General features: G+C 36.6%; 2 protein-coding genes and 1 long non-coding RNA gene across 9 annotated transcripts; 2 read left to right on the top strand and 1 right to left on the bottom strand.

Moving 5' to 3' along the window:
* The first annotated feature begins 352 nt into the window (after positions 1-352).
* Positions 353-11,117, top strand: LOC112771847 (uncharacterized). Of its 6 annotated transcripts, none has more exons than XR_011876208.1 (7): positions 353-932; positions 1,013-1,085; positions 1,166-1,360; positions 4,214-4,308; positions 8,430-8,841; positions 10,452-10,545; positions 10,664-11,117. XR_011876208.1 is itself a non-coding variant. In XM_072225224.1 (7 exons), exons 5-7 carry the CDS (start codon positions 8,743-8,745, stop codon positions 10,866-10,868), a joined length of 414 nt encoding a protein of 137 aa, XP_072081325.1. In that variant the 5' UTR covers positions 353-932; positions 1,013-1,085; positions 1,166-1,360; positions 4,214-4,308; positions 8,430-8,742; the 3' UTR covers positions 10,869-11,117. The 6 variants fall into 6 exon arrangements, 2 of the variants coding, with proteins under 2 accessions (XP_072081325.1, XP_072081324.1); XM_072225224.1 differs by having other exon boundaries at positions 10,648-11,117; XR_003187246.2 differs by lacking the exon at positions 4,214-4,308.
* A 2,338-nt stretch (positions 11,118-13,455) lies between these two features.
* Positions 13,456-15,854, top strand: LOC112772911 (uncharacterized). Its single transcript, XM_025817923.2, has 6 exons — positions 13,456-13,846; positions 14,349-14,584; positions 14,659-14,873; positions 14,974-15,066; positions 15,164-15,265; positions 15,385-15,854. Exons 3-6 carry the CDS (start codon positions 14,718-14,720, stop codon positions 15,802-15,804), a joined length of 771 nt encoding a protein of 256 aa, XP_025673708.2. The 5' UTR covers positions 13,456-13,846; positions 14,349-14,584; positions 14,659-14,717; the 3' UTR covers positions 15,805-15,854.
* Positions 15,855-21,895: 6,041 nt separating this feature from the next.
* On the bottom strand, positions 21,896-23,997 carry LOC112772930 (uncharacterized). 2 transcript variants are annotated; one of them, XR_011876231.1, is made up of 5 exons: positions 23,927-23,997; positions 23,134-23,202; positions 22,516-22,670; positions 22,296-22,407; positions 21,896-22,095 (listed from the first exon to the last, which is right to left on the bottom strand). It is a non-coding gene; the product is annotated as an uncharacterized lncRNA (long non-coding RNA). The 2 variants fall into 2 exon arrangements; XR_003187720.2 differs by lacking the exon at positions 23,927-23,997 and having other exon boundaries at positions 23,134-23,920.
* Between the last annotated feature and the right edge of the window lie 803 nt (positions 23,998-24,800).

Below are 24,800 nucleotides of genomic sequence, written 5' to 3'. Positions count from 1 at the left end.
TACAAACTTTGATGCTAATGAAAATGAGAAAGGCAAATGAGGCACTGGACATAGCCACGGAAGCCTAAGCCATGCCCACGATTGTAGCAAATAGTGCAACTACTGATTTGATCTACCCTGTTGCGTGAAACTTGACCTAATTCCCGGTATGGCGAGACATATAGATCTCCAACTTAAAATTCCTACAGTGGTCTAAATCTACTACCAGTGGAAGATACTTTCCATGGACTAAGTTTCCTAATTTGTCTAGTAATAAACGAATACCCAACATCAGTAGTACATAAACTCGGGCCTTTTCCTCTGGGGTAACACACTGCCCATAAATACGCAAGAGGGACGTGAATTTTATTTTGTTACCAAAAAATCCGAATCCTTGACTTCAACTCTAAAATTATCAAAGTACAATAATTGTTTAACTTGATCAACAAGTAAACTAGTAACTCTAGAGACAAACTCTATATTTATTTGTAGACCAAGGTGTACCGCAACATCTTCTAATGTCATAGTGCACTCTCCAAAAGGGAAATAGAATGTGTGACACTCGGGTCTCTATCTCTCGACCAGTGAAACAATAAGAGCGTAATCTATGTTATAATTTGGAATGTTGGTAGCGTACAACATTCTTTCTCTAATCAATTCACTACAGGAGAGGCGGAGCCTAGCGGCGGCTAAATAGCGGCCCTGACCAAAATCGCCGCGAATTAGAAAGATCCTGGCAGAAGTAAGCGGCGGTCTGGCAGAAGCTGTAAAACGCCCCCTGGATAGCGGCTGTGCAATCAGAACCACTGCAAAATTGGGGGTATATATCTTCAAGCTTCCTTATTTTACCCTATCCTCTTGGCGCGAATAATAGCGGGAGCAGAGGCGCGAAATTTCCCCCACACTCCCTGTGCCGCAACATCCCTGGCGACTACCCCCAGAAACGCCACTAGGTCAGGAACTTATCAGAAGTCACAGTTTCAATTCCCCTTTTAAGCTTACAACCAGTTATTGATTTTCCCCAAATTTGTAGTTCTCGCAAGTTGAGCCTGATAGTACACCAATCAAGAGCGGGAGCAGAGGCGTGAAACCTTGAACTCACCCAGGTGAGGATCTTATCATGATACAATTTTTCCATTCCTCCTTGTCATCTTACAACCATTAATCGATTCCCCCAATTCTGCAGAAACCCCAATTTTTCAAGCCTTTGCGTCTCAACCACAATCCCCAAAACCCAGACCTCCCTCATTCATGGTGTGCAAAATCCCTGACCTCTGCTCCACTCTGGGCCTCTGTGTGGGTGGTCGAGTCGTGCAGCTGCCATCTGTGCTTCTCTCACTGGTCTTGAAGTTGAGCATCTCCTCGATCGTGCGTGAAACCGGTATCTATGTTTTGTTTTGTATTGTCTTTATTTCCAAAATTTTGTTCCGGCTTGATTTTGCATCTCAATATGAGGTACTTTAGTTGGCATTCTTGTTATATCTGTTCTGTTATGCTTCCTCCCTGCAGAAAATTAGGATTTCCATTAGATTTATGGGTCAAGTATTAATTAATTTGTTAATGTGTTCCTCACAAAAACTGGAGTTTTATATGTGGGATTTTATTTTGAATATTTTTTAATTCATGAAATAACTAAGAAAACAGGTTTAAGATATGTGATGGCAGGTTGGTGGATTAACAATTAGTTTTGCAGTGTGTATGATTCGGTACATGGGGGAAGGAAAAAAAGTTGCTGTGTATGGTATTATTAAAAACCTTGTGATGTTGTTGTTTGGTGAATATGTTCCTTGACACAGTGATATAGCTTATTAGCTTCTGATTGTGATCTTAGATACCATGGTACTCATCCATCCCTCTCAAGTTTTCATGCTTCTTTCCTTTTGTTTTTCTGGAACCCTGTTGGGATCTCAAGTGGAAAGCATATCCTTGCACTAGTAACTGCACGTCTTTGATCAGATTTGAGTTCTTGAATGTGTCCTACAACTTAAAAGACTTTCAAAATTTAGTTCCTTAATAGTCTATACTTATCCCTAAAAAAAACATTCATTCTATACTTTGCACATATACATTTTATATTTATAAGAAACAGAGGTGAATGGGGGTATATAGTATTTATCTTAAAGTAGCAATGTTGATTGATGGAAGTAATAGCATTATTGCCACCTTGGGATGATGAGACCAAAGTAATAGCTTTGTTTTTCTATGGACTTCCCTGTTTTCAATTGTTATGAGAAACGGTGAAACTAATCCTTTATATGAGTTGTGTTTCCCTTGCAGCTTTTAAAGTAATACAATAAAATAAAATAAAACCATGTTAGAGTTTGAACTTATAGTCCTTTCGGATTTGGTTATTTTCGCATTACTTTCATTCTGAGTTAGTTATGAAATGCTATTTGGCTTGTTTGATCCATGAGATTTTTATGGAGAGTAGAAACTCCTTCAGTTGTCACTATCTTTATCTTCAAAATCTTTGAAGTTCTTTGGCGCTGTAGCATAACTGGCTAGTCTGCTGAATAAATACCTTCTTAACATGTTTTCATGAAAACGTCAGTGTTAGCAATTACCTTAACGATGCTTATAAGTGTTATGCATATGTAATCTTCTTCTTCAACAATTTATGAAGGACTTTGATAGTTTGATTGGATTCATATGGCTGGAAGTTGGAGCCATTCGGACAAAACTCATTAATAATATAATGCTCATCAAGCTAGCTAAGTAGTCAAGGCTTCATTTTCTTTGTTCTCCAAAAAAACACTAAAATCTACAAAGGAAATTGTCCTTTTGGAAAATTGAATGACTATGAGTCATATTTGAAGAATTATTGTTGACATGAAACTACTACATATATCATTTCCCAGTCAATAATTGTGCATTGGCCAACCTTGCATGCTAAGGCTCCAACATTTTTCCTTCTTTTCAATTTTTCATCCACTATCATTATTATTAATTAGTAGTCCTCGTAACTACACCCTAATAGCATCAAGGAGATAGAGAACTAGTTTTGAATTTTTCATGTCATGTTATTTTCATCGACACATATAAGTAGTTATATAATAATTAATCAGTATTAATTAATAATAATACTATTATTCATGAAGCCATCATCACTTATTGTTGTGATACATACTGCAATATTATATTTCACGCACTATATTTTGTTTTATTTATTTTATTTTTCTTAATTTTTTATTGGCTTCATCATCATATATCTGAGTTTATTGTATATCACTCATCTGTTCAATTCCTTGCATTTTCATACTACTCACTCCTCCTTTATATCTAATTTGATCTTCACTTTTCTTCTCTTGTATTTATTATCTTAATTTATTTATTCTCGTTGTTAATTAGTACCCCACATAGTTTATAAGTGTTATGCATATGTAATCTTCTTCTTCAACGTATTTATAGGCTTTTGCCACTGCATGAGAGATTTTGAAGTAGTTGCACATGAATACTGATAGTAATCTATTTATATAAAAAAGAATAGTTAAGTGATGTTCAAAAAACCACTTAGGTCCTAATGAAAGAATGCTTAAAAAAATGGTTCAATGAAATCAACTCTAGAAAATCCTACCAACTAGTTCAAAATCAATGTCAGGAAAAATACCAGATACTATTGGCAACTTGCATAAGCTAACTACTCTTAAGTTGAACATGAACAATATTTATGGTGTTAGACCATATTCTATTAGTTCTTGTGTCTCTCTTAATGAAATAAACTTTTCTGGTAACTCTCTTTCCGGAGAAATACCAGTTGGTATTAGATCTTTGCTCACACTCAACTCATTGAACTTGTCCTCGAATAAACTTTCTGGCGAAATTCCATCAAGTTTATCTGCACCAAGGCTTAGCCTTCTTGATTTATCAAACAACCAGTTGTCTGTTCCCAGCATAAACATAAACATGCCAGCATGCTTTGCAAGAGAATCTTGGGAGTAAATGTTTAGATTTATCTCCAAATTTTTTTTATTAAATTAATTTTTTCCTAAAATGAACTTTTTATTTTTTTCAAGTGATCTTTTTAATCAAATTTATCTTTTAAAGAATTAAAATTAAACATAATAGAGGATATTATATCCAGCTATTTTCTTCTTATTTTGTTGAGTTAACCCGCAATTAAGGGCAGAAAATTTGCATTTGAGGTTTCTATTCTTTATGATTGTTTAGTTTCTTATTAATGAGTTACATAAATCTAACTTTTACTCCTTTTGTTTTTTTTTTCTCATTTTTTAAGGTTTTGTTCCTTCTTTGTCTTTTCATTTTTTGGACTTGGGATCAGCAATTCTTTCTACCAATAATTTTTTAGAAAGCACAGAATTTTGACAATGAGTAAGCAACCTCCCCAATACCTTTCCACATGGTTTTTCTTGCAATATATTGTCGAGTTTATTACGTATGGTACTCTCCCATCTCATAATTGTGATAAACTGTTACTAGTTTCCTTGACACACACCCCATTTTTCATTTTTTTAGTTCTATGTATTTTTTTACTATTTTTTTATTTGTTTCTGCTATTTTATTCATTTAGACATTGATAAGAGTTGGATTACAAAGCCACGAGGTAGTGCAGAATATAGGGATGGTCTGAATAGATTCCTTGACTTCGCATTTGCCAATGCATCATCCGATGGGATGATACATTGTCCATGCCCTTTGTGTGGGTTCCGGTGTTACCAAACTAAAGAGGACGCGTATGATCACCTTCTGATGAAACCCTTTCCCCCTAACTATACCTTTTGGTTACATCACGGTGAGAGGATCGTAGACAAGAGATCCAGCGCTAGGGAAGAACTAGAACCTAATGTAAATTTAGGAGATCAAATGCGGGACATGGTCCACGACGCATTCAACTTCCCGGGACTGCAGAGTGACGATGAAGACTCGATGAATGGGCATGTCGGAGACATTGCGAAGGGGTTGCCGTACTTATCTGATGAACCTAACTGCGAGGCTCGTGCCTTTCACGACTTGCTTGAGGACGGCAAACAGGGATTATATCCGGGATGCTCAAGATTCTCGAAGCTGTCTTTCTTGGTTAGGCTGTACCATATAAAGTGCATGTGCAGAGTGAGCGACAAGGATTTCAGATTGATTCTAGAGCTACTGGGGGATGCCTTTGAGCATGCAAGGATTCCGAAGACCTTGCACGATGCCAAGAGGATCATAAAGAAGCTCGGCATTTGGTACAAGAAGATAGATGCATGTCCAAATGACTGCATGCTATACCAGGGTACAGACCAAGACTTGTCTAGATGCAAACGGTGTGGGGCATCCAGGTGGAAGCAAAAGACCAGGAAGAATTCTTTAGTCAGAATCAACGCCATTGTCAAGAAGAATGGGAAACCTCTACCGGCGAAGATTCTCCGTTACTTTCCTCTGATTCCACGGTTGCAGTGATTATTCATGTTCAGCAAGACATCCGTTGACATGTTGTGGCACAATAGAGGAACCAACTCTGACGGTTCCTTGAGGCATCCCAGGAACGGTGAGGGTTGGAAAGCATTTGACAGGAGATATACTGACTTTTCTGGCGATCCACGCAATGTTCGCTTAGCCCTGGCTAGTGATGGCTTCAATCCTTATGGAAACCTCAGTTCAAAGTACTCAATATGGCTAGTGATTCTTATTCCGTACAACCTACCCCCATGGATTTGCATGAAACAAACCAACTTTATTCTCTCTATGATTATTCCCGGTCCTAAAATGCCTGGCAATGACATAGATGTCTACCTACAGCCCCTGATCGATGAGCTGAAGGAGTTGTGGGCTGGTGTTGATACCTACGATGCCAGTGAGAAGAAAATGTTCAAGATGCGAGCTGCACTAATGTGGACTATCAGTGATTTTTCTGGCTTGGGCAATTTATCTGGCTGGAATACTTACGGCGGGAGAGCTTGTCCCACGTGCAATTTGGATACCGAGATTATGTGACTCACCTTCAGTCAGAAATGGTGTTATATGGGTCATCGTCGCTTCTTGAATCGCGATCACAAATATAGACAGGACCGGATTAGATTTGATGGCAAGGTAGATGATAGATCCCCACCTACCAAATTGACTGGTAGGGATGTCCTGAGACAATTGGAGGGTGTTCTTGTCTCACAAGGCAAGGTGCAAGCGGTGGGCGGTAAAAGAAGGCGCGGACAGCAGACCATGGTGCAAGACGAGTCTCCCTAGAAAAAGAGGAGTGTATTCTTTGATTTGGCGTACTGGGAGAACAACGAGTTACGTCACAACCTTGATGTAATGCACATAGAGAAGAATGTATGCGACAACATTGTTTTCACCATGTTGAACGAGAGCGGTAAGTCCAAAGACCACCTAAAAGCTCGAAAAGATCTCTAGTTGATGGGCATCCGGCATGATATGTGGCCAGTTGAAGGTGAAAAGTATCCCGCTGCAATCTTTACCATGTGGAATCCAGAGAAGGATGTCTTTCTTAGGACAATCAAGAATGTGGTCTTTCCAGATGGGTACTCTAGCAACATCTCTCGCTGTGTTGATTTAAAACAGCGCAAGTTATTCGGCTTGAAGAGTCATGACTGCCATATTCTAATGGAACATTTACTGCCAATTGCATCAAAACACGTGTTGCCCACCCCAGTGTCCGCCGTCTTCGCTGAGTTATCAGCCTTTTTCCGAATAATATGCAGTAAATCCATAGATCCTCAACAACTTCCTCTCCTTCAGGATCGTGTAGTCTATACCTTGTGCCACATGGAGATGATATTTCCACCTTTCTTCTTCACAGTTATGGTTCATCTAACGGTGCATTTGGTCGAGGAGGTCCGTCTCGGTGGCCCAGTGCATTACCAGTGGATGTACCCAATTAAGAGGTATTGATACACTTAAGCTTTCTCGACCTGTTTATAAATGGATAGCTGTCATCTAGTAATTTGTACGTTATGTTCTCAAAGGTACCTATGTCGTCTCAAGCAGTACGTGCGTAACAGGGAACAACCGGAAGGATCGATTGCAGAGGGCTACTTATCCAAGGAGATTCTCACATTCTGTTCTAGATATCTAGATAATGTCGAGACTAGGATCAACCGACCGACACGCGTTGACGACCGGCCGATCGATGCTCCACCAAGCGAGATTGCCAACATGTTCCCAGTGGTTGGAAAGGCGGTCGGGGCAAGTTTATTTTTTAGTCTAACAGCAACCGAAAAGCTTCAAGCACATCGTCATGTACTGGTCAATTACATTGCTGTAGAGAAATTCTTGGAGTAAGTACAGAGCCTGAGCTATAAAATTATACAGTGAGCCAATTTGGTACTGATACTACTAAACTTGAACAAACCTTTTGTATGCACAGTGAGTACAGAGCCATCACAAAGAGAAAACTGCGAAGTAGAACAAGGTCCCAGTCTCACATAGATAGCGTTGTGCACAGAGAATTTGCCAACTGGTTCAGGCATAAGGTAATCTTTAATATCTCAGGATCCTACTACCCTTTGATGCCCTCTTGCCTCTAATGGTTCAATGCCAGGTCCCATTTGGAAGCACCAATCATTCGAACGAGTTGCAGTGGCTCGCCTGCGGTCCCCTCGCTCAGGCCAAACGCTAACCAGCTTACAACGTCAATGGATTTAAATTTAGGACCATGTCGAGGGAGGAAGGGATGAAAACACAGAATATCGGGGTTTATGTCACTTCGGATACTAGAAGTTATGCAAGTAAACGGGATGCCAATGTTGCTGTCGGCGGCATCTCGTATTACGGGAAATTAGTAGACATCATCGAGCTAAATTACAGTGGTCAATTCAATGTAGTCTTATTCAAGTGTATTTGGGCAGACACCACGTCGGGCAGAGGCATTCGGCAAGACGTTCTGGGCCACACCTGTGTCAATTTTGCCAATCTGATTCACACCAGTGATCGAGAAGACGATGAGCCGTATATATTGGCATCTGAGGCTCATCTTGTTTTCTACGTAGAGGATGAGGTAGAGAGCGGATGGAGTGTAGTAGTCCATGTGAAGCCAAGAGATTTGTTTGACATGGGCGAAGATTATGAATATTGTGAGGTCGACCTTAATCCACAGGCCTGTATGACTAGCTTGCCTGAATTTGATGTCGAACGGCCGCGTTGACAAGAGACGGCGATTTAGAGGAGTCCACTAGTGAAAGGGTTGAAGATTGTGATGAGGCTGCCGATTCCTAAAAAATGTTCTCCACCATGCATGTAGCTCATATACATGGCAGTTCTGGATATATACTACTGTCCTGATTCACCTACGATAGATATTGGATTTTATTTTTGTCATATCATTAGATAATAGGTTGATTATAGTGACTTATTTGAGATTTTTTAAAACTTATCCTCTCATATAAAGCTCTTTTATTCAACTATGTCTTCACAATGCTATTACCTCTCCAACTAGACTTCTTACAATCACATTTTTATATTGTCCTTGTACATTCTTTCTATTTTTGGTGGACTATTAGAGAAATTGGAGAGCAGAGACTTCTTTCCCATTACTAGAAGCCGTTAGTTCGCAGAGAAGATGATAGCTGAGTCTCCATTCTCTTTCTTGGACCACGTAACGTCCTTTGCAAGACAGTTGTGGTTTAAAGAGTCTCGCATACAATCATGATTGGATGCCTTCTTTGGACAAAGTCACCTCTATCGAGCCATAGCTCATGCGCCGGGATCAATGATGAGAGTTTGTTTGCTGCTGGGATCAATTTATTTTTGTACTCCATTTTCTTATTCGTGGAAAGCAACCATATTCATGTGATAATTCTAAAACTTTAGAAAATGCTTCATTGGGACCGAAAGTACCGGGCTAAATTTGGGTTTGAGTTTGTAACAAGTACGGAGACGTGGTTCTCACAGAAGATACTTGACGAGGTGAAGGTAAATATTCACTTATTATCTTGCTATTTATTTAACGTATCACAATTTTACTCACCCTAGTTTAATTAATTGCCAACTAAAATGAAATTCGGTGCTTACATGTGATTTTCTGGTTGACGTTATAAAGATGATAAATAAATATTTTATTAATAATGACCTCTACCATTTATTTTTTGTATGTTGTAAAATATAATGTGAGTGTAAATATAACAAATCAAAGAATATTATTGAAGAGTGTAATATTACATGAAAGTAAGAAAAAAAAAACTGAATATAATTAATGTTAATGATTTTGGCTACCCATTAATTAGGCCATTATAATAAAAGAAAAAATTGTAAAAACAAACTTTATACTAATAATTGAAAAAATAATCACCTGGGATGAATTAGAATGAGTAGTGACAAGTCGATACTCACGCATGATCCAATGAGTTCTAGAGCCATTTGGAGATTTTCCATGATAGAATACAAGAGTTTTTCTTATCCCAACAATATTACTATTATTATTATTATTGCATGATGTTGAAATTATTCTTTTGTCTGATCCAGTTGCTTTCCAATATCCAGATTTCGTTATTCTGTTCATTCGGTTACCGTTTCTATACTTAACTTCCTTTGAGCTGAACAAGTATCTATCTTCTTGCTCCCCATAATTATTATTATTCCCTAATAATAAAAAAAATAATAAGATCATAGTTATAAGAGCATATATATGAGTTAATTATTCCTAGAGCTATATGTAAAAAAAAATGAGTAAAGTTAAATAATATTTTAATTTAACTTAGTTTCATTCTAACCTTAGATAATGTCAATTTAGTTTCAATTTAATTTAATTAATTTAGTCTATCTTTAACTTTTTCTTTTTTTGAAGAAATTATTAAATTAAACATTTTAAGAAGCAAAGACTAAACGGAATTATACTTCACTATAATTTGGTAACTTTAAGAGTGAAACTAAAACTTTAAAAAAAAAAAGGAGGTAAAGATTTTTATATTGATTAATATAATTTGGTAACTTTAAGAGTGAAACTAAAACTTTAAAAAAAAAAAAGGAGGTAAAGATTTTTATATTGATTACCTGGCAAATCTCATGGATCGTAGTTGCAAACATTGATCTCAGAAATGATTGAAGCTGGCAACTGAAAAGAGAAAACCTTACATTTCAAATACTGAAATAGAAACTCCTCTTCTGTTGGTTGGAACCGAAATACAGGTGGCAATAATCTCACTCCATTCTTGTTAGGTTCAAAAAACGAACCAAACCAGTTGAGAATAAATGTAGCCCGCAACAATGCAGGAGTCGCTTATATCTTGTATCAATTTGAGACCTTAATCTGTGTGCATGAGGCATATTCTTTGATCTGACTTGAGCAGAAAGAGCACTCCAAAAGATTCATTCTGTTTCTGGTGTTACTGGTGTTCTCTTTCTTTGATGCCATAGTCTTCTTGCTATCTAATCTGTTTGCTATCTCAAGAAATAAAATGTAATGATTCTACTGCTGAGTCACCTGATTTTTTATGTTTTAGGTTCGGAATCATTTGAATGATTTTACATTGTCCCAGATTTTTACAAACAGTATTTCTACATTATTTTTGTGATGTGTTGTGCAGGCACGATATGAAAATACTCTTGTTGTTAAACTGGATATTGCAGCACAAGAGGAATTTAAACTCATAGAACACGGACTTGAACATATATGGGAACGTAAGAAAGACAACTTTACTTGTTGTTGATGTAATATGATTATGTTCATACACTAATTCTTGAAATTCTACGCCTATTTTGTGCTATGATGTACCTCTCAAGGTTATCTCGATCCCAGATTCAGGAGGCATCCCAAGCTATTGGAGAGGTGGTTCCGGATTCATTGGAAAAAGAGGACGACGTCCCCTCCGGTGGCTCTGAAGAAGCTGATTCTGCTGGACAAAATGCCTCGATGCTGTCGTATGACCTCAATAAAACGCCGAAAGAGAATGATTATCCTTATAGTGGAATGTCTCCTGATAAGAAAAATACCTGGCACATAGCTATGTGGGAGACTAGATACTTGAATCCTTGAGGATATTGCAATAGTTTAATTGAAGAATTAGGATTTAGATTTATAGGATGCCCAAGACTTGTTTTTTGAAGTTGTCGTGACTTTATAATTCTTCAGATTGTTATTAGGGATCGTTAGTATGCTGCATTGAAAGTCCTTGGTCTACTGCTTTACATATTTCTGCACTTTATTGAAAGACTATCGCAAGATTCTGATCATTAAGCAATTTTTGGCACAATGATGAGCGAAATGTTTTGCTATGATATTTTCCGAACAAACTAACAAATAAAAATCTATCTATTTTTTTTTTACTTTCTTTTAACGTCTGAAAAAAGTACCTAGAAATATGCTAGTAATTATTATTATTATTGTTATTAATAATATTATTAATATTATTATTATTGATAGTTATTATTATTTTAATAATTACTCACCTTATTATTATTATATTCACGTCCTTCTTATTTTATTAATTATTATTATTATTTAATATTGGTATTTATTACTGCCTATTATTATTATTATTATTATTATTATTATTATTATTATTATTACTTTTTTTGGCCTCATATATTTTTTATTTTTCAACTTAATATTCACAATTTTTAACACAAATACATCTTTATCACATATTAGGTATGACCTTCTATCTATTTATATTATTTTTCATAAACTACTTTAAAAAAGTAAAACTTTACCAAACCAAGCCTATTCTTATCACAACTTAATATGCTTACTATTATTATTGTTCATTTTACCTATTATTATTATTATTATTATTATTATTATTATTATTATAAAATGTTAAAATGAAAACATAGATTGCTAATCTTAAAGGAATCAATAGCTAGTGAGGGCTAAATTTAAATGTTAAATTTAAAGTTAATTGAAAAACAAAAATGAAAAAAGTTGTTGATAAAATGTAGAATTTTATATTATAATTATTATTATGTTTAACCCACGTACCGTATTATTATTACTATAATTGTTATTATGTTAAAATTTAAAATATCAACAGCAAATTTACGTTGTGCAATATTTTTTGGTTTTAAGATTTTTCAAATTATATTCCTCCCGGTTATCGTTCTGTTTTTTTGGCAAAATATTTTTATGGTTCAAATTATTATTATTAGAATTAATATTATTAGTTCCCTCTAACAATCAAAATTAGGAATTTCGTTTAATATCAAATATTTCAAACACCCGCCAAACTTGATTACTCCTCATATGAAATACCCCCGTCCGTAACCCACCCTCTTCTTCTCAATTCTAATACACTCCAGCCATACTTCACAGCACTTAGTCCTGAATACAGTGAACGAAACCCCACCCCCAAAGAGGAGCTCTCAACTCTCGCGTTCTGGCACCTCGCCACCCCCAAAGAGGAGCTCTCAACTGCTATTAGGTCGTCCAATCGGGTCAGCTGCTACATCGTCCTCTCACTGCTGCGGTAATCACCAGTTCTCTATTAATTTATGATGGTATAATGCTTCTTTGATTGGACGTTCTTACTGCATATGAAGATTGTGCATGTTTCGATAATGGGCTGATTCTGGTTTTCCTAATTACTCATGTCTCATCTTTTGATGAAATTCCACTTCATTATTTGAATCTAGGTCAGTGATTATAGCCCAATAGGTGGTATTTACTTATATGGTTAGAGATTTGAGTGTATTGCTAGTTTAGATTTGAAAAGAAAGTTCTTCTATGATCAATGAAGTGTGAAACTATACGTTCATGCTGTGGGTTGGTTCTCTGAGAATCAGTCAATAATCATCACACTACTCAATAGAAACCAGTAAATATGGTTAGTACACCAATTAGTGTGGTATAAAATTGGGCTAATTAATTTTTTTTACTGTGCATCTCCCAGGACTGTGGTAAAGTCTAGGAGCAGGATTTAGTTAATAATTGGACTGCTGTGAATGAATGTTATCTTTAATTTGAATGTCCTACTTTTAATCCAAATCACTACTACTTGTAGTATATAAGGACCTTAAACATAGATGAATATCCAGCTCACTCTTTATAAGTTATTGTATTAGTTTTGATGTTGTCTCTTAGGATTGGACACTAATCAAAATTAGTTCAACAGCATTAATTCTTCAATTATTAACGTGAGTATATATCTTGTTGGCTGGGACATATAACTTTTATTTGGTGCACTACTGAAACAAAACATTATCTGATCACTTTGCTTCATTATTGAATCAATTTCACTTTGAGATTTAAGACTTGTGTGGTATAAATAAAATGACTGAATTTCCTGATTATGATGGTTAATCGAGCTTCAGCTGTCATCTTCACTTTGTTTATTACTGTCATGAACCAAGTGTTCCACCTGATTACTTAGTAATATTCTAAATTATGATTAACTAACACCTTATGAGGCTTACCTTGAAGGATACTATTCAATTAGTATGTAATTTTTTTATAGGAGCCTGTTTGTGAGGATTATTTGAATGTGTGTTTACGAAGGGCATTCTTCCAAGCCCACTTGGTTATCCTATTAACTAATTCATGTGTTATGGACCATGACTATATTTATTATTTTTTGGGTGCTTGTTGGCGTCAAGAGTTTACGATTGGTTCGGAAAGGTCGATTCACGAAAAAATCAAAATTGGGACCAAGATCTCAGCAACCTCAAACTGGAGCGAATGCGACTTTGGACTCCCCCCATGATGGCTCTCAAATTCTTCCGACCAATGGCGAAAGTGTCCCCGCTAGTGGTGATAGTGTCCCCGGTACTTCACGCCCTTTCCATCCCCCGTGAAGTGAACCAAGGCCTGCTCCACAGACGAGCACAAATAGTACCCAAAAATCGCTGACAGGCCATCTCAACTTGGACGCTAATGCTATTGAGGAACCTCTTGTTGAAGAAGAAGTTGACGAGCTCCATGATGCTCCTGTGGTTCAGAGTCGCAGAGGACGTAAGACTACAGAGTTTTGGACTGTTAAGATCATAGGTATCTTTCCAAATTATTTTTCTTCCATCAACATCATTTAAGCTCCACCCATTATTAATTTACACAATACTGAAATTCGTTCATCCTAAATGCTTTCAGTTGCAAAATAGGTCAATGACATTTGACCTTCTCCATTTGTTTGCAAAGTGGTTTTTTAATTTCTTGTATCATAATCTTTAATTGGATAAAATGTATTCTGTGGCCTGTCAAAATAATTATAAAAGATTCTGATTTATTATATTAATTTTATTTTTGCCTACATTTCAAATAAAGCAGTAAATTTGTTCTTATTATTAGTTTTCTAAATTAAAAGTCGGTAATTTTTTTTTAAATTTGTTTCAAGTGTTGCAAATCTACACCAATTTATGCATGTTATATGTTGAATTGATCCATCATAATTCTTTTGTTAGGTGTATACTAAGGTAGTATTTTAATATTATTATGTTATATGTAAATTTTTTCTCATGCTGTCCACAACGCAAGTGTTATATTTGGCTTATAGATTTTGACGGCACAATCAAGCCGGCAAAACTAAGCGTGAGGGATGCTATGGCACATCCTAATGGTAGGAAGATCGTGCTCAGGTTCAACAATGCAAAGCAAGCAATTGGAGACGAAGCTGGATTGTTGAGTGGCGTGCTTGGTCTGCTGGGATCTGATTATGGAAAATTTCTCATCTGTAGGAAAAGTTGGCATCAGATTACCACTAAAGACAAGGTTTATAACGAATGTGTCAAGGTAAAAGTTTATATCCCGGGTAAATTAAATTTGCTTATTTTTACAATTATTGACAACTTGTATTATCTGTGTAGCAAATTTTTCACTTTGATGAAGACAGCGAAGGAATTATTAAAAAAGTATTTTGAAAAGTATGGGGAAGGCTTGGAAGGAAACAAAGCTGAGGTTGTATAACCTTTTTTATGAGCCAACATTCACTACTGATCAAAATCTTGAGAATCGACTGCCGGGAATTGATCGAGAGCATTGGAGATGGTTCCTTGACTATCGTGCCAAACCTGAGACGAAGGTAATATACTGTATCGTTGTTACACAAGAATACCAATTATGCTGCATTGAGTCCTTTTCTATTAGATTGTAATCGCCCTTTGTCTCTGATGGACCAATAGGAGAAGTGCAGGAAAAACGCGGAGAATCGATCAAAACAACAATATACCCACATTGGCGGTTCGAAAAGCTTCACACGGCGGATGGAAGAGGAGGTAATTTACTTGTTTTATTTAGTTATGCTAGTATCTCTGTGACTAAATTTTCATTGATTTTGTGGAAAATTTTAATGCAAAATCTTTGTTGTTACAGTCGGAAGAACAAGGAAGGATAGTCGGTAGAGGAGAGTTATGGATCAAGGTGCACAAAAAGAAGGATGGCTCATATATGAATGATGAAGCAAGAGCAATTGGTGTAAGTAGTACTTGTTAATTGATAAAGGTTAACACAAGTCAGTTTAGGAGAATTACCCCTTTTTTTGTGGTTTTGGTTGATAGTGCATATCTTTCCATGTTACTAATTTGTGTATGTAGGAAAGAATTGAGGAAATTGAGCAACAGGATGAGTCTGCCAGAATGTTGTCTCAAAATGACTCCATTGCTCAGGTTTTCGGAAAAAAAAAACTGGGTAGAGTACGTGGTGTGGATTTTGGACCGACTCCTAATCAACTCTTCGGTCCGAATTCACATGCGCCTGGCAACGGAATCCAACTAGAGGAGACCCAGAGGAGGCTGCTTAAACTGCAGGCAGAGCTGGAAGGCGAGAAGTTGAAGAGGAAGGCGATGGAGGACGAGGCAGAAGCAGAGAAGAAAAAGATGAAAGTAATGGAGGACGAGGCAGCAGCAGAGAAGAAAAAGATGAAGGCGATGGAGAGTGCTCTGATTTATCTGTTTCAAAGGCAGGGTGTGGAGCTACCACCAGACATTGCTGCAGGGATGAGTTTCATAGAATGATAGAGTGAAACTAGAATATTATGATTGGAGTTATTTTGCATTGAAGTAAACATTTTATTGAATTAGACTGAGCAACTCTACGAAAGAGATTTATTTACTTTGTATTTTGATGGATATATTAATTTTTTTGCTTATATTTCAATTTTGTTTTTGCTTCAAGTTTAGATTCTATTTTTGTTGAAAATTTTCACTCTTATAATAATGAAAAATAAAAAATAGTTAAAAAGAATAATTCAATAATATTTTAAATAAATTACGCGTGTTTTATTTGAAAAACGAAAATTTCTTTTTTTATTTTTATTAAATTAGCGGCGGTTTTAAACCGCCGCAGTTTGGGTTCAGATATAACAAAAACCGTTACATTTGGCGGCGGCTGCAAACCACCGGTAACTTTTAACATAAACTGATGTCCCATTTGGCGGCGGTTTAAAACCGCCGCTAAACTTGTGGAAACTTGCACTCATCATGCCAACTTGCGGCGGTTTGAAAACCGCCGGTAAATATGAAGGAAACCGTGAAAGACTCATTTGGCGGCGGTTTTCAATTTTGTGCCGCAAAATTTTGATTTAGCGGTGGCGATACCAGCGGTTTATGAAAATCGTCGCCAAACCCAATCCCGACGCCCATATCCATGGCATTTCTATAAACCGCCGGCATTTGACTTTGCGGCGATTTAAAACCGCCGCTAATAAAAAAACCGCCGCCAATTCCCGACTACCTTGTAGTGATTGCAAATGTACCTCTTGATGTAAACCTAATTTGACATGACTAATGCAAGGCCTAAGATCTCTTGATTCATGTGATATTTATCAAAACACAATATAAATATAATTTATTTTATTTTAAAAGTAAAATGCTTTACAAATTTATAACTATTCTAAAAGCTAATAAAATTATAGAATATTAAAGACACTTTGAATATTTTAAACGTCTCACTTACACAAAAATAACTTTCTTACCAATTTATTGAATATAAAGTTAATATATTTAATATATTAAATACCTAATTAGAATATTAAATATTAATATATTTGAAATATTTAATATGCTAAATATATATTATTTATTTAATATATATTTAATGTATTAATTATATATATTAGTAAATATATTAAATATATATTAATATATATTAATTGTATATTTAATATATTTAAATACAAAATATTTTTTTAGATAAGTAGCATAAAAGTTAAAATACACAATAAAAATCGGTATAAATAATCTATATCAATAATTTCCCAAAGAAAACAACAATAAAGAACTCAAATGAAACTAATATATCAGCTAACCAGCTATTTGTATCATACGTAAGTTGCACATTTAAATTAGATAACAATTTTTTTAAAAGATTGAATAACAACTTTTTAAGCATAAAACGTTGCTGCTTTTTTTTATTATCATTATTATATATTTAAACCCTATCTAATATCTTTTATTTATTGTTATTATTTATTATTTGGTTTCTTTACATATTACGATACTTGTAAGACTCATAATTTTTGAAAAATATTATTATCAGTTAATTTCAATTTATTTATTTATTAAAGAGTTTATTTTTAAAAATTATTTTATTAAAAGTATTTAAATCAAGTTTTGATAATTAAATTAAAAATTTTACTTAATCTTATAATTATTGAATAATTTTTTATATTTAAATTATACAACTTAACAGTTATAAAAGAATAAGAATTTTATAAGATTTAGTTGAATAATTGAGATTTCAGAATTTAATACTTTAATTTTTATAAATAAAAAAAATTAATCATATTATTTTTAATTTTAAATTAGAACACCTAATTAAATGCTAATTAGCAAATTAATAATTAAATAATATTTCTATAGTAATTTTAATGATTAAATTAGATTTGAAATTAATAAAACATATCATAATTTGATTAAAATTACTAAAGCCAAATATTCCCAAACAATATCCAAACCCTAACTTTAACTAAATTAACCCTAACCCCCTCCCCCTAAACTAACTCTAGCCGCCATTCATTTTGTTTTCCTAACCTAACCTACAGAAGAAAGAAACAAAGAAAGGGAAAGAAAGAAGAAGGGCGGCACAGGAGGAAGGGAGAGCCGAGAAGAAGAGGGGAAAGGGAAGGGGGCGGCACCGGCCGGCTGGGAGTCACCGTCGCCGTCGAGTCATTAAGAGAGAGAGAGTCCGCAACTGGAAGGAGAGAGAGAAGCTGCCTCGCGTCTTGCTGTCGCCGCCGCCGTCGCCCTCATCGCGAATCCCCTACGTCGCCGTTGCGGGGAAAACCGGAGCTGAAGGAGAGAACCACGTGAGGAGAGGGAGTTGCTGCTGCCAGTCACCGCCGCTGACGTAGATGGAGGTCGTTGCCGTTGCTGTGCACATCATCGGAGGAGGACCAGAACGCGATGGAGGGGAGGAAGCCGTGCTGGGTTCGCAGTCACTGCCGTGTGTTGTGTCGTCTGCTGCTAGCACTGTCGCCACAGCCACTGTTGCCAATAACTGCCGGTGGAATCCCTGTCTCCTTGGTAAGCGTCTTGTTTTTGAGCCCTTGAAATCAATATTCTGTTATAGCCTGGTAGAGTTTCTGAGATTTTGGTACCGTAGGGTCAAGTTCCGAGGAATTGCATGTCAAATTAAGGTTGCCATTAAACCACCGGAGTTTCTGGCCGCTGTCGAAGTTGCTGTTGGGTCAGCTCTGGATTGCGGCTGCTCTGTCTTGTTGTTACGTACCGTAAGTGTACTTTATTTTGAACCCTCGCCATTAGTTTTCCGTTATATGTTATTAAGGCCTCCGTGATATTTATGTTTTAGGATTGAGTTATCGAGATTGCCTTTTTAGATTAAAGTCGTTTCTGCTATTGCGGAAGTGAGCAGACCTGTGGTTAAAGCTGCAGTTGATTTTGGGCTGAGAGAAAGGGTTCTTGTGACGCATTTAGCTTATGGGTTCGACTTTTCAAGGTAGGGGTATTTTTCTAAAAAGCTTATTTTATATTTTGGAATTGTTATAAATGGATGTGATAAATACAATTTTTGGTGATCATGTAAATCTTATGTATTGTCTGGTTGTTTTGGATGAATATGACTGTTGTTTGATTGGATTATTGTTTGGTTTTGTTAAATTAATTCTATAAAGTTTTGGAAATGAGTTTGGTTCGTAAAAATGATTTGATTTTGAATCGATTTCCTTGGGATACGAAAATGATATGAATTTTTGGAATCAGCTTGATTTTAAACTGATTTGGTTTTAAATCGATTAGAAAGGGTTGTGGAATGGTTTGGTTGGGACCCGGAAAGGGTGGCAAAGTCCATATTTTAGGGGGGATGTTGTCGAAATTCCTATAAAATATGAGATTTTATTGAAATGTTATTTGGAAAATTATGAGTTTAAGACTTTTACTATTTTACTTGAATTATTCAAGAAAGTGATGAGCCATGTTTTGAAATGAATTATTGAAATGAAAATTATAATTTAGTCTTGTTTTCTTGAGAAAAGTATTATATCTCTTTTGAGAGCAAGTCATTTCGAAGAAACTTATGTCTTAAGGCTGTTTTAAATGTGAAAAGGGTTTATGTTTTTTTGAATTTGACTTGAGGATTTCAATTGGAGGAGTATTAGTGGATTTAAAGGAAATTGGACTTTGATTGAGTAACTCTGTTTGTGATGTCATTTTGGAAGAAGTAAGAGAATTGGTTTTAAAAGTGAACTTGAAGGTGGTTTTGATTTGAATGGGCTGGTTTTGTTCTAAGTGATTCGGCTTTGAAAATTGTTTAGGACTTCTAATTTCTGTGATTTGATTTTGATTCAAATTAGAAAAACAACGATTTTTAAGGATCTTTAATGAATTTAAGAAATTAAAATTTGGTAGATTCTTCCTCAAAATCTTGAGACTTTGTGGTGGTAATTATTTAATAATTTCTAATTTAAAGTGGTTAATGTAACAGCCCAGACCATCCGCTAGCACGATATTATCCGCTTTGGCACACAAGGCCTCACGGTTTTGCCTTTGACGATAGGGATGATAGCCGAAGCCCCCCACACGCACTCGTCAAAACGCGTCATGCTAGGGAGAGGTATCCACACCCTTATAAGGCATGCTTCGTTCCCCTCCCCAACCGATGTGGGCCTTACAATCCACCCCCCTAAGGGAGTCCAGCGCCCTCGCTGGCACATCGATCCGGGTTCTGGCTCTGATACCATCTGTAACAGCCCAGACCACCCGCTAGCACGATATTGTCCGCTTTGGCACACAAGGCCTCACGGTTTTGCCTTTGACGATAGGGATGATAGCCGAAGCCCCCCACACTCACTCGTCAAAACGCGTCATGCTAGGGAGAGGTATCCACACCCTTATAAGGCATGCTTCGTTCCCCCCCCCAATCGATGTGGGCCTTACAATCCACCCCCCTAAGGGAGCCCAGCGCCCTCGCTGGCACATCGATCCGGGTTCTGGCTCTGATACCATCTGTAACAGCCCAGACCACCCGCTAGCACGATATTGTCCGCTTTGGTACACAAGGCCTCACGGTTTTGCCTTTGACGATAGGGATGATGGCCAAAGCCCCCCACACTCACTCGTCAAAACGCATCATGCTAGGGAGAGGTATCCACATCCTTATAAGGCATGCTTCGTTCCCCCCCAATCGATGTGGGCCTTACAATCCACCCCCCTAAGGGAGCCCAGCGCCCTCGCTGGCACATCGATCCGGGTTCTGGCTCTGATACCATCTGTAACAGCCCAGACCACCCGCTAGCACGATATTGTCCGCTTTGGCACACAAGGCCTCACGGTTTTGCCTTTGACGATAGGGATGATAGCCGAAGCCCCCCACACTCACTCGTCAAAACGCGTCATGCTAGGGAGAGGTATCCACACCCTTATAAGGCATGCTTCGTTCCCCCCCCCCCCAATCGATGTGGGCCTTACAATCCACCCCCCTAAGGGAGCCCAGCGCCCTCGCTGGCACATCGATCCGGGTTCTGGCTCTGATACCATCTGTAACAGCCCAGACCACCCGCTAGCACGATATTGTCCGCTTTGGCACACAAGGCCTCACGGTTTTGCCTTTGACGATAGGGATGATGGCCAAAGCCCCCCACACTCACTCGTCAAAACGCATCATGCTAGGGAGAGGTATCCACATCCTTATAAGGCATGCTTCGTTCCCCCCCAATCGATGTGGGCCTTACAATCCACCCCCCTAAGGGAGCCCAGCGCCCTCGCTGGCACATCGATCCGGGTTCTGGCTCTGATACCATCTGTAACAGCCCAGACCACCCGCTAGCACGATATTGTTCGCTTTGGCACACAAGGCCTCACGGTTTTGCCTTTGACGATAGGGATGATGGCCAAAGCCCCCCACACTCACTCGTCAAAACGCGTCATGCTAGGGAGAGGTATCCACACCCTTATAAGGCATGCTTCGTTCCCCCCCAATCGATGTGGGCCTTACAGTTAAGCGGATGGTATAAGAATGAAATGAGTTTTGAGGGTGGTTTGGGAAAATTAGATGCACTACAAGAAAATAAGCCTTCTGCCACGCTTTAAAAGCGTGCCGAAAAGTGCAAAAAAGTGTGCCGATAGCTTTTCGCCACGCTTTTTGAGCTATCGGCACGCTTTTGAAAGGGTCACATCTGCCAGCGTGCCGGTTGCTCTATCGCCACGCTTTTCTTGTTGGCACGCTTTCATCTCTTGCCATGCTTAAAAAGCGTGGCCATAGGTCTTAACCTATAGGTATGCTTAAAAGCGTACCGAAAAGTGCACATATCGCCACGCTTTTAAAACGTCCCAGAATGTATGCTTTGGGTACTCTTTAAAAGCGTGCCAACAGATGAGTATATGGCTACGCTTTTAAAACATGCCAGTTGCCAAGTTATGGCCACGTTTATTAAGCGTGCTTGTTGATCCCAAGATTAAGATATAGCCACCCTTTTTAAGCATGCCCATAAGTTTGGTCAGAATTTTTTTTTTTCATTAATCTTCCTAGTATTTCCTTAATCTTCCTAATATTTCTTGCAAAATTCATATATAATTTTAAAATCATAGACCAAAATAAAATTATATATATTTGAACTAATCCAACAAATATAAACTTTCCCATAAAAAAAAACATACATATAAAACTTGTCACCACAAAAGTAGACTTTGATGACAAAGTACCAAAAAGTAAAGTCATAACAAGTAAATAAGAATTGCAATTCCAACAAGTGTCACATATCTACTTCTTTTATATACTTAGTTACAAAATATCAAATTTCATGAGTAGTATGATCATCCATTATGATGAGCTCCATTGTTTTTATCACTGCCCTGCAGAATTTTAAATAATCTTGTGTTAGTACATGTTATAAAAGGAACTTCAATTAAGTCCAACAAATCCAATTCCAAATCCAAATTGATTAAACATGAAAATGGCAAGACAACTTTTTTTTCTCTTGTTCTAATATTGCAAAATTGAGCTGCCTTTAGAAATAGAATAGGATTTAAATTATTTTCCAAAACCAAACCACCTTGCTAAGAAGGAAGTGTTTTTCCCGCGAAAATTGGATTCCTTTTCAACACGTGCTGGCGCTGGTGCTGATACTGGAGCAGGAGATCGTGAAGGTGGCGTAATAAGTTTGGCTGTAACCATCAAAATTTAAAAATGATGTCATATTTATTTATGTTTGGAACTGTATATATACACTAATAACACTATTAAGGGAAATGAAGATAGAGTGAAAATTGAACCTGTTCTTGGTGAAACCATGTTACTTTTGACGCTTTTTGTGTCGCTGGAATTCGTTTTTGTACTTGACAACATGGTTTCTCTATCAGATATAGACTTAGAGCTTGATTTTCTTTCTCGAAATTTATGCTCCGTGTTTCCTTCGCTGTTCTTGTCACTTATAAAAAAAATTACTAATAGTAAGGATAATAATGCTCTAATTCTTAAAGACCACCACAAAATAATCTTATATAAGTTAAAACTATATTTATAGAAAAAGTATCCTTTGAAGATAAATGTACATATACAGATATTACTTGGATATTCCGTTAACTCGCATAGTCACATACATATATATCATCATATACTTTTGAAAATACAGAAACTTGCGGCTATCACCATTATTATATTAACGGGCAACTACTTTGTAATCTTTGCTTATTCCATATTGAATTTGTTGATTAATCTTCGAGTTGCTTTAACAAAATTAAGGTTCTATATTATGATGATGTCTTCATATTAATCTTTATCCAGTTGTAAGGAAGAAGGAGAAATTAAATATTACACAATTGGCAATAGGAAAATTTAAAATGCTGCAAACCATATATATATGTATGGAGAAGTCATTAAGAGAAACTTACTTTGATCATAAGGTTTCCCATAGTTAAAGTTCAAAGCTTCCACAAAAGTAGATTTTTGGTCTTGTAGCACTTGAAGGAACCAAAGATATATGGAAAACAAAATCAAATACATCAAAATTTGATTATCAATAAATTATATATAACTATGTAAAAATAGTTGAAAGTTTAAGAAACCAAAGTATGAAAATATTAACTAGTCCCTGAATCTTAGCAGTTAGCACCACACAATAAAAAACCAGTGACCCTTCTTTTTCTTATATTATATCTCTAGTCCAATATTAAAGAAACAAGAATATAATACTCTACTAAATGCTATGATGCTTTATTAATTTATGCAAACATTATTGCACTAAGCCAATCACAAACATCAAAAAGAAAAAAAAAATAGTAGTTCTAAATACTGTTGAAACATGTATAAAATTATGTTCAGTGATCACTCTTTACTTGACCCTTCAGAACACACTGACACAACAAGATTATTAGTTCACATTAAATACTTAAGCATAAAAATCTCGAAGCAACAAAATTGTTCACGACTTGTAAATCCCGCAAAATAACAGCGAGTAAAGGCCATATGCAAAAGTATATCCACCTTGTTTGGAAATAACACTTTGATGAAAATTATAACAATATTAAAGAGCATGGTGCTACTAATACAAACTCCAGTTGGTTGGCAAGGGTCTCAAAGTTGCTTAAAGGCAAAACTACACTATCAGTAGTGTCTCAAAGTTGCATATAAACAGTAATGTGTCTCCCACCCTTAACAAATCTTGGTAAGGAAAGAAAAACTCACCAGACTTGTGACATTTCGCTTGTGGGAACTTGCTCATATAAACTCATAGAAAATCCTGAGAGGATCTTTCTGAAATTTCACAAGGAAACAAACACATGCAACACACTGATTACAAAAAACTGAAAAAGCTATAAGGAATAAGAGAATAAAGCATACATGTATAATGTATATAATTGTATATCTACCTCCTCCAGTGGATCTCGTTTCTGGCCAGGTAAATCATACACCTTTTTCTCTTTCTTCTTCTTCTGTTGCTGCTGTGAAGTAGAAGAAGCAACAGCATATGAGACTTACAGAGAAAATAAGCTACTTATTTTTCTTACAACAATTATCTTCAGTTCTCACAATTTCATCACACACAGCACTACACATTCCCATATGCAATAACAATTTAAGCAGATTATACCAAAAAAATGTAATGAATCATAAATCATTCTCCTCTAGCATTGTGTGTTGGTCAAAATACATGCCTGAAAACCAAACATGGCTTTAAGCCAATCAAGCATATCTAAGTCTCCTGTTCTCTGTCTTTGTTGCTCGAAAGAACTAGGCCAGTTCAAGCCTTGTGTGTTCCATAGCGCAGAAACAGCAGCTTTAATCTAATAAGGAAAGAAAGTCGAAGAACTCAACAAAATCAGGCATCATTGCATATTTGCATCATGTACTCCACCAGGATAAGCATCTAAGCAAGTCTTATTTAGGTTATCAAACCTTATATGTACCACATTAAGACTTCAAAATAAGTATATAAAATACAAGAGTAGGAACATGTAATAAGTTTTTCAAAATAAAAATCATGTTAGTAGTAAAACAGCACAACTGAGCACTAACCTTCGAGCAGCACGGCGAGCAGAACTGCGAGACCTGGCGAGCA

This window comes from Arachis hypogaea, chromosome 18, assembly GCF_003086295.3.
Source record: "Arachis hypogaea cultivar Tifrunner chromosome 18, arahy.Tifrunner.gnm2.J5K5, whole genome shotgun sequence".
In the NCBI taxonomy this organism is placed as follows: Eukaryota; Viridiplantae; Streptophyta; class Magnoliopsida; order Fabales; family Fabaceae; genus Arachis; species Arachis hypogaea.
Note: the sequence above shows the minus strand (reverse complement) of the source record. Positions and strands in the feature narration are given on the sequence as shown.